Source organism: Dendrobates tinctorius, unplaced genomic scaffold (genome assembly GCF_039654945.1).
Source record: "Dendrobates tinctorius isolate UK_male_01 unplaced genomic scaffold, ASM3965494v1 ptg000120l, whole genome shotgun sequence".
Lineage (NCBI taxonomy): Eukaryota > Metazoa > Chordata > Amphibia > Anura > Dendrobatidae > Dendrobates > Dendrobates tinctorius.
The window spans coordinates 44,658,396-44,668,735 of NW_027361788.1; the positions used below are offsets into that span (position 1 = coordinate 44,658,396).

The window sequence follows — 10,340 nt, forward strand, 5'->3', positions numbered from 1 at the left end:
TCGCTAAAAAGGGGCGGGACTTACTTCTCGCTAGACCAATCCACGACCAATGTGAAGGCTTAGCCAATCAAATTCGTGACTTTAGGCGCCATCTTTACTTTGGGCAGCAGTTTATATAAAAGGCGAGTGACAGCTAGGTAACTATGGAAACAGTGCGAGTCGGGTGAAGATGGCGGATCTGGGTGAGCACCACCGCGGAGAGGTTCTCAGTTACATGCGGTTCGCGCAGTGTAAGCGGCTGCTGCGGCTGAAGAGTGTGGCGTCCTGCTTCCAGGATGTGCGGGAGAGCCGGCTGGTGGAGGACACGTACACGGCGGAGGAGGTGGCCGAGCTGCTGAGCGGCCTGGAGGCGGTGGTGCTGAGCGAGCTCGAGCTGGAGCTCATCAACTCTGCGCACACCAATGTGCTGCTGCTGCAGCAGCTCTTCTCCCAGGCCCAACACTGGCACCTGCGGCTGCACACCGACATCTCCGAGCTGGAGAACCGCCAGCTGCTGGAGCAGGTGGCCGAGCTGGAGAAGAGCCAGGAGCTGGGGCCCTCAGCCAAGGGCCCCCAGAGCAGCAAGCCCAGACTGGCCCCTCTGAGCGACGGCGGCTCCGCAGACCTCCTCCACAATCAGATCGGCCGACTGCAGGAAGAGAACGACAAGCTCCGCGCCAGACTGCGCACCCTAGAGAGCCAGGCCACTGCCGCCCTGGACCACAAGCGCAGCGCCGAGAAGGCCCTCCAAGACCTGCAGGACCAGGCCCAGCACAACTCCCTGGACCCCCGCCACCTGGAGGACCCCCGCCACCTGGAGGACACCGTGGCCAGCCTCAGGCTGGAATTCCAGAAGACCCTGGGTGACCACACAGCCAACCAGAGGGGCCTGGAGGAGAGCCTGACCACGACCAAGCACGAGCTTCTGCGGGTCAATGAGCAGCTGCTGATGGCAGAGAAGGAGCTGGACAAGAAGTTCCAGGAGACCGGGGCCTACCGCAACATGAAGGACATCCTGAGCCGCAAGAACGAGCAGATCAAGGAGCTGCGCCGGAGATTGTGCAAGTACGAGCCCGAAGACTGAGCCGGGCCGTGACCAGACATTGTGACCAATGGTACCGATCCTTCTTGTGCGGGTCAGCACGTCAATGACAATAGTCTAGAAATGATCCCCGCTTAGAGACTTCTGCTAATCGCCATTCCCAAGCTCACCGACATCTCCAGCCTCTCCTGGTGGCTGTCACGGCATGATGGGAATTTTAGTTAAGCCACACGACTATGACCAGAGAATTCTTTTGTAAAATTGTTGAATACTGAGACAGCCCAAAACACTGCGACCAGCCCTGTTGGTGCCTTCAAAGCCACAGGTTAGAGGACAACTTGCTGATTCCTGGTGGTCCGACCACTGGGACTTTCACTGATCCCGAAAGTAGGGATTCGTTGTCTATGGGCTGCCAGAGATGGGGGGAACACAGCACGGCCATACCTGGCACCATAGACAGTGAATGGAGTGGAGGTGGGCATATTCGACCACCATGTCCGGGATTATTGGGAGTCTCAGTGGTCAGACACTCATCAACAATCGTATGGATATGGACTAACGTTTCGTCTTAGGCCTCTTTCACGCTTCAGTTTTTTACAATCAGTCACAATCCGCCAGGTTTTGAAAAAAACGGATCCTCAATTTTCTTTTGAGGATCCTTTTTTTTTTTTTCCCCATTGACTTCCATTAATGGCGGATTGTGACAGATTGCTGTCCGTTGCATCCGTTTTTTTTGAGGATCCGCCAAAAGTTGCTGTCCGTCACCATCCTCAAAGATTTCAAAACGGAGCTTGCAAGGTTTTTTTCTCTGGCGGATCCTCCACACACACATTTAACCCGAAATTCTTTCTGGGTGCCGGACAAAAAAAAATCTCTGTGTCTCTCTCTCACGGATCCGCTTGTCTCTCTCTCTCTCGCCATCCGTTCACATCAGTTGAGAACGGATCCGCTAGTCTGCCTTTTTGGCGGATTTGAACTGATGCAAAAAACTGAAGTGTGAAAGAGGCCTTAGGGAAAATCCCTTTAAGGGTGCCAACTTTTAATAGCTGTCTTCAGCTCACTGGTTCCCCTACAGCTATTCTGCATGCCCCATGCTTGGCCAGGTGTGGGGAGGAAGCTGCTGCATACACATAAGGTGGCCTATTATCTTCAGGTGGGGGTGGGAGTTATTGGGCTTTAAAATTCACTATGTATGAGGGGTGCACGTTATGACATCCCCCGTGGTCAGCAGGTTCTGAAGCTTGGTAGAGGACAAGATCACATGTTGATGGATTCTGCAGGTTTTGCCTCCTGCAATGTACAGAGGGTAAAATCCTTACTGACCTCATCCACTTGTGGACCCACCTTGCTGTTCAGAGCAAAGATGTCTGATGAGCTCCTAAGGGTATGTGCACATGGCATCTTAAAGACACCGGTGTGCCCACTTGTAGTTCAAGCAGATGATGCTTCAGGAGATAAAGGGCAGTGTTTTTTCTGGCATCTTCTGCAGTTGCTTTTTTTTTTTTTTTTATTATTATTATTTAACAGGGTCGATTTCTAAGTAGAAGCTGCCAGAATGAGAGCGGTCGCTTCTTTTAAATCTCCACACTGCTTTTGAAACCTGAGGCTGTTAAAGGGAATCTGTCACCTCATTTTTGGCCTATAAGCTGCGACCACCGCCTACAGCATTCTGTAATGCTGTAGATAAGCCCCTGATGTAACCTGAAAGATAAGAAAAACGAGTTACATTATACTCACCCAGGGGCGGTCCGATCTGATGGGTGTCGTGGTCCGGTCCGGCGCCTCCCACCTTCTAGCGAAGACGTCCTCCTTCTTACTTCTGCCGCGGCTCCTGCGCACGCGTACTTTATCTGCTCTGTTGAGGGTAAAGTACTGCAGTGCGCAGGCGCCGGGAAAGGTCAGAGTAAGAAGGAGGACATCATTGCTAGAAGATGGGAGGCGCCGGACCTGCGATACCCAATCTAACTCGTTTTTCTTATCTTTCAGGTTACATCGAGGGCTTATCTACAGCATTACAGAATGTTGTAGATAACCCCTGATGGCGGTGGTCACAGCTCATAGGCCAAAAATGAAGTGACCGATTCCATTTAAAAGAAGTGACAAAAGATGAAACGTGCACGGCAAGTCTTTTGTGCACATGTTCGTTATTTTTAGAGCTCTTTTACGGTGGATTCCGTCTGGAAAAAAAAAACCGTGTGCACATATCCTAATTCTGTGCTGTCTGCCTGTTAGAAGTCTTAATTCACTCTGTCTCTTGTATATTGCATTTATGGGACCAGTCTATAGTAACGGACCCTCACCCATCACTGTCCATTCCTCATGGGCCGGTAAAATGCCAGAGCTGGGATCTGTGGCTGCTGAAGTTGAGTATACCCCAATCACACCTCTTTGATCACTGGCAGCAGTCCATCCATCCCTTGCCATGTTTGGTTCCATATATTGTTTGTGTTCTTACCTGTTGTCACTTTAAAGGATTTTTTTTTTTTTTAAGCCCCTGTGTAGCCCTGACCTTCCCTTCAGTGGTGGTCCTACCTGATCTAATCTTCAGGCGATCTTCATCTGGTGATACATGGATCTGTATAACTATTAAGAGATTTTTCTGTTTTACTCACTTCATTAAAGTGTTTTTGTTTCTGATTTCTACATATATGGTTTGTGTTTTACCTACAAGTGATTCCTCCACACCCCCCCTCCCAAAAAAAACAAACTAATATTTCCATGACTGGACCCTGGTAAAAGCCTATTTTAATTAAACCTCCAAGCCTAAAGATACTTGCTGCAGAAGCAGGCCGACACATCCTTGGCCCCGGCACTTCGTACAATATAGCTATAACACTATTGCCAGCGCCCCTGCAGGGTTTCCCTTCCACCTACATGCAGGGATGCTGGCATACTCACTGCTCTGACCCCACTGTCTGCTCCGTCTGCAGGAATGTCTCCTGCTTGTGCATACTGCACTTCAGATAAGATACCAGAAAGCACAAAAGAAAAAACCCCTAAAATATGACTTTTAATTCAGTCATTAAATAGACACAGAATGTGAAATCACTAGATACCAGGGAGTCCGAAATCCATAAAGCAGCACAGTAATATGATTCATTTTCAGAATATGAGTATATCAAAAGGGCACAAGGCTATCATGCCCTAATAAACCCTAGTTCGGCCCTTCCTGACTGCGGAGGTTGGCACCCTAATTGTAGACAACATGGCCCCCCTGCTCATCGTCGGCGTCCCTAATAACGCCCTAGACCACCCTATGTATACAAAAAAGGACATAAAGAAAAACACACACCTATAATACCGAAAAACAATACTTTCACAAAGTGCTGTAAACTTAACTCGTAGAATAAAAACCCCAACAATGAAATCTTATCTCGGAGTCAAGCAAGGGTATAAAAATGCAGCTTATTGACGCTTATCTCGGAGTCAAAAAATAATGACAGCTGCTAGTATGCAGACCAGTGGGTAAATACTCCCTTAGAAAATTCAAAGAGTGTCCTACAAAGAAATATACTATAGTCAGCACTTAAAGACAGTGTCCAGCAATTCAGGACAGCCTGTGAAAACACACTGCACATCAAGTGACAGGCAGAGTGGTGAAGAAATACATTCCACATGTGAGGTCTGTTGAAAAAAGACAGGTATACAGTAATCCTAAATCACATAAGGCAAAGGTGTCCTATCCCTGTGTAGCAAGAGGCTGTATCCACCTCACCAGGCGATAGCTGGCACAAATTGCTCACAGAGCTTTCATATAGTATGCAAACCTCCCTGTAGCACAATCAGGTCTCAATAGAATACCATTTCCTAAGGCTACCAGGGTTGCCTAAATCCCAATTAGTCATGTGATATAGTGGGCTGCCAAGTGCAGTGTGTAAAAGAAAAAATACTTATCAGCCATTGATGCCCGCAGAACCCGACACGTTTCCCCATCTAAGTTGGTGAGGGTTCGTCAGGGGTCAAAAAAACGGGTCTCATTACCCCCTGGCCGAGAGAGAAATGCAGTGTGCGGCACACAGGGATAGGACACCTTTGCCTTATGTGATTTAGGATTACTGTATACCTCTGTCTTTTTTTCAAACAGACCTCACATGTGGAATGTATTTCTTCACCACTCTGCCTGTCACTTGATGTGCAGTGTGTTTTCACAGGCTGTCCTGAATTGCTGGACACTTTAAGTGCTGACTATGGTATATTTCTTTGTAAGACACTCTTTGAATTTTCTAAGGGGGTATTTACCCACTTGTCTGCTTACTAGCAGCTGTTAGTTTTTTTGACTACGAGATAGGTGTTATGAAGCTGCATTCTGTATACCCTTACTTGACTCCCGAGATAAGATTTCATTATTGGGGTATTTATATTATGAGATAGTTATTATATATCCATTTCATTCCTTTGTAAGACGTTTTCTGAAAAAGGTATTTACCCACTGGTCTGCATACTAGCAGCTGTCAGTATTTTTTGACTCCGAGATAAGCGTCATGAAGCTGCATTTTTATACCCTTGCTTGACTCAGAGAGATTTCATTCTTGGGGGGTTTTATTCTACGAGATAAGTTTACAGCACTTTGTGAAAGTATTGTTTTTCGGTATTATAGGTGTGTGTTTTTCTTTATATCCTTTTTTGTATACATAGGGTGGTCTAGGGCGTTATTAGGGACGCCGACATTGAGCGGGGGGGCCATGTTGTCTACAACTAGGGTGCCAACCTCCGCAGTCAAGAAAGCCCGAACTAGGGTTTATTAGGGCATGATAGCCTATTGCCCTTTTGATATACTCATATTCTGAAAATGAATCATATTACTGTGCTGCTTTATGGATTTCAGACCCTCTGGTATCTAGTGATTTCACATTCTGTGTCTTTTTAATGATTGAATTAAAAGTCATATATTAGGGGTTTTTTCTTTTGTGCTTTCTGGTATATTATCTGATTTCTGAACCCCAGATTATTCTCTTGTTGAGGTCTGCATACTGCACTTCCTCATGGCGTGCCTAGTATGCGCGTGCGACTGCTCCCCCATTCTTAAAGGGGCAGCGTGTGCACAAACTGAGGCATTTAGTATCAGAGTACACCTGCAAGATGTTTCCTAGCCCCTTAAGGAGTCACTAAAGCAACAATTTTAGTATGCAGTTTCTCCTACTAGTGAGTTGAGGTCCCCTGGTCCCGGTGTGGCCAGTGACCTATACTTTGTCCTAGTGCCTGAACATTATACCCTGGTCCGTGAGCAGCCTGTCCCTGAGTCAGTATCCTAGACCTGTGTGTCTGAAAGCAGCCCTAGTCCGAGTCAGTGACGGCCACAGAGTACTGGGATCTGCCTAGGAGTGGTACTTGGAGGCTACCTGCAGCCCAGTCTGTCCCTACCATCAGGAGCTCCAGTGAACACCAGGTATTATGTATTGCTTATATAGCATCATATTCTGCAGTGCTTTACAGACATTATCCCCATGCACACCGTCTCCATTGGGGCTCACAATCTAGATTCCCTATCAGTATATCTTTGGAAACCAGAGAAAATCCACGCAAACGAGGAAAACATACAAACTCCTTGCAGATGTTTCCCTTGGTGGGATTTGAACCAAGGACTGCAGTGCTGCAGAGCAACAGTACTAACTACTGAGCCACCTTGTTTCCCATGTAGCCACTTACACTTAGGAATGGTGTAGCTACAGTAACGGGGTCTACCAAGCTGGGGTACCTCTTTCAGTACCACCCCATGTTTTCGGAGGTCCGCTCTGCGTTGGCTGGAGTCTGAATGAATGACGCTGGCTGGAATTCCTTTGTTACATGGGCGCATATAAAAGATCACTGTGTCACTCTGTCGCCTGCAGGTTCTCACGTACAACCTGGGTCAGCTCCTGTAGGCGGTCCCGGAATTCCAGCACATAGGGTACAATAGGTACCCCTTCTATGAGGCCCTCCCCTTCCCAGTGTTCCAGCACTAAGTTTAGGGGTCCCCTTACCCGTCTCCTGTATACCAGCTTGAACGGGGAGAACCTCGTGGATTCTTGGGGCACCTCCCGATAGGCAAACAGGAGGTGTGGCAAGAATTTCTCCCAGTCCCTGTAGGTCCTGGTAAAAGTCCCAATGAGCTGTTTTAATGTCCCGTTAAAGCATTCACACAACCCATTGGTTTGCGGGTGGTACGGGGCGCTTCTAATGGACTTTACACCGCACAGCTTCCACAGTTGGTCACCTCTGCTGTAAACTGGGTACCCTGGTCCGAGAATCTCCCGGGGAAATCCAACCCGGGTGAAAACCTGGAGCAGGGCGGCCGCCACGTCTCTGCCAGTATGTTAGGTAACGCAACCACCTCTGGATACAGTGTGGCATAATGTACCACTGTCAATATATACTTTTTCCCGGACGGACAGGGTTTGGCTAACAGCCCTATCAGATCGACCGCTACTTGGCTAAATGGTTCCTCGACAATGGGGAGGGGGCGTAATTTGACCTTGCATTGATCCCCCCTCTTGCCAATGCGCTGACAACTGTCACAGGTCTGGCAGTACTGACGAACATCATAGGTTACCCCCGGCCAAAAGAAGTTTTGTGTCAGACGATGCCTGGTGCGATTGACGCCGAAGTGCCCGGCCAAGGGTATATCATGAGAGATTCGCAGTAACTCCTGCCTATACTTCTTGGGAACTACCAGCTGTTGTTTTATAGTGGGGCTCGTCCCTGTGTGGTGCTGCTCTGTGATCCGGTAGAGGAGTCCCTGCTTCCATACAAACTGTTCCCCTTCCAGTACTCCTCTCCCCTCCTGTGCCTTCCCACGATATCCCTCTAATGAAGGATCCTCAAGTAACTCCCTCTTAAATTCATCTGGGGTGGCCCAAGAAATGTGTCTGGCTATGGGAATACGTGTAGGGCTGTAGTGTCTTACCTGGACCTCCTCTGAGTGTGATTCCGCCTCCGCAGCTCGAGCTTGTCTCTGGGTGGTCACAGGATAGGTCTCAGCCAGAGGGGCCACCGAGAATGCAGACAACATGGGCCCCAAGTCATTTCCCAGCAAGACGTCTGCAGGCAAATCCTCCATCAAGCTGACCTCAACAAGGCCTTCCCCGACTCCCCAGTTCAGGTGAATCCTGGCAGTGGGTAGTTGATGTATAGCTCCCCCTGCTACACGGACTGCCACTGTCCGGTCCGTCTTCTCTTGGTCCTGGACGAGATGAGGCTTCACAAGGGTCAAAGTTGCCCCGGAATCTCTTAGTCCCTGCATACGTTTCCCATTAACCCACACGACCTGTCGATGCTGTTGTTGATTATCTGCCCGGGCTGCCTGCACGGGGTCTACTTCATGTAGCACTTCCTCCATCTCTTCCACCCCTTGGTTAGTCGTAGCCCCCAATGCCGGGTCAGCTTCGCCTTGGTAGCAGTGTACAGCAGCCCGGCGGAAGGTAGCTGTTCCCGCCTTTGGCTACTGGGTATGCTGAGTCCGGTTGGGACATTGTCTTTGCAGGTGGCCCAGCTGACAGGTGTGGCATCGCGCCCCAGGGGGACTGTGGTAGGCCGGGTTTCTAGCTGGTCCCCCTACAATCTTCGGTGGTTTGGGGCCCTCCAGGTCCATGGGCGGGCCCCTAGTGACCACCTTTTATCCGGACAACTGCGGCCTCCTGGCATCATGATGTTCATCGGCCAGATGAGCGACTTCCTCAAGAGTCGTTGGCCGCCTGTCCCGAAGCCATTCCTGTGTCTCGGGGTTTAGTCCATTAAAGAATCGTTCTAATAGGAAGAGCTGGAGGACGTCCTCCTTAGTGGATGCTTGGCTTCCTTGTACCCACTGTAGCAGTGACGGCCGTAATTTACAGGCCCATTCAGCGTGGGTATCGGTTACGCGTTTTATAAGTCCGCTGAACTTTTGGCGGTAGGCCTCTGGTGTCAGCGCATACCAGGCCAAGATCACTTCTTTGATCCACTCATAGTCCATACAGTCCTCATCAGGTACCGTGCGATAGGCGTCCGCTGCCCGGCCTGTCAGCTTGCTGGCCAGAATCTGAACCCGTTCCTCCGGCTTCACTTGATGAAGGGCACACTGCCGTTCAAAGTCCTGCAGAAAGCCATCAATGTCTTCCTCTGCCTCCCCCAACTGTCGGAAGGCAATATACTGGATCTTTTTGTGGCTTACTGTTAAAGGTACCTGGTGGAAGGCCAGAGCTCCCCCTGCTCGCTGACTCTCCTCTCTGCCATCTCCATCTTGGCTAGCTTTATCCTGGTCCGCTTGGCCATCTTTTCCTTCAGATCAGTACGCGCATCAGCCATCACCTCTCGTATGATCTCTACCGCAGGGTTTGGGCCATAGAACGCCAATCTGTTCTTTACCTCCCTCTGCAATTCGGTCTCCTCCACATTCATATTGGGGGGCGCTGTACTGTCGTGTTCCATGATGGCTGCTATCAAATCCGCTTTTGTTTTGTTGCTGGCGATCAACCCTCGGGCTTCCACCAGATCTTTTAATGTAGTCCTCTTTAACTTCTGGTAGTTATTTTCCATTCATTCCTTTCCTCCTGTAGAAGGGGTATCATATCCCACCGCTGCCACCAGTGTAACGGGGTCTACCAAGCTGGGGTACCTCTTTCAGTACCACCCCGTGTTTTCGGAGGTCCGCTCTGCGTTGGCTGGAGTCTGAATGAATGACGCTGGCTGGAATTCCTTGGTTACATGGGCGCATATAAAAGATCACTGCTTCTCCACATATTTCCAGTCTGACAACACTTTACTCACAGGACACAGAATATATCACACAGATACAGAGGGCAGACCAATAGAAAAGCGGCAGGCCAGACATGAATTACAAAAGCCGCAGGTGGCCGGAGCCTGCCGATGTTTACTGTGGGAATTACAAAGGTGGGGGGAGGGCGGACAAAAGGAGAATATCGTGTCCCCTCTGCCCAGGGGCGCAGCCTGTAGGCTGATGCATTAGGGACATGCATCTCACATAGAACCTATTATACATACATATAACTGCACAACATATTCTGGGTGCTGAGTGGTTCTGTAACACTAAGCATGCCAGGTCCTGTGGCACAGTGGGTCTAGAAATCTACTTGCAAGCTTCTTCTGTGGTGCCCCAGCAGTCAGTACATAGTGTATGTAAGATAAGAGGGGTGGAGGTGCTGTCTACCAACCCAGAGCTTTGGATACATTGAGCATCTCCTGAGATGTGGAAGTAGTAAAATTTTCCATAATATTTTGCATAAACAGTCTGAAGGGACCTAGAGCGTCGGTCTCCCATGGGTGGCTCAATACAACAGTGAGACACTAAAATTGACGCTAGTAAAAATCATCCATCTTGTCAGTAGCATTGGTCATTCTCTGGGGC

General features: G+C 49.3%; 1 protein-coding gene across 1 annotated transcript; it reads left to right on the top strand.

Annotated features, from left to right (window-relative positions):
- The first annotated feature begins 133 nt into the window (after positions 1–133).
- LZTFL1 (leucine zipper transcription factor like 1) lies at positions 134–3,664 on the top strand. Its single transcript, XM_073541309.1, has one exon. The coding sequence runs from the start codon at positions 170–172 to the stop codon at positions 1,061–1,063; it is 894 nt and encodes a 297-aa protein (XP_073397410.1). The 5' UTR covers positions 134–169; the 3' UTR covers positions 1,064–3,664.
- The last annotated feature ends 6,676 nt before the right edge of the window (positions 3,665–10,340 follow it).

What these genes read in the sequence shown, in the direction of transcription:
- LZTFL1 (XM_073541309.1), top strand. Translation starts at nt 170, where the DNA reads ATGGCGGATCTGGGTGAGCACCACCGCGGAGAGGTTCTCAGTTACATG.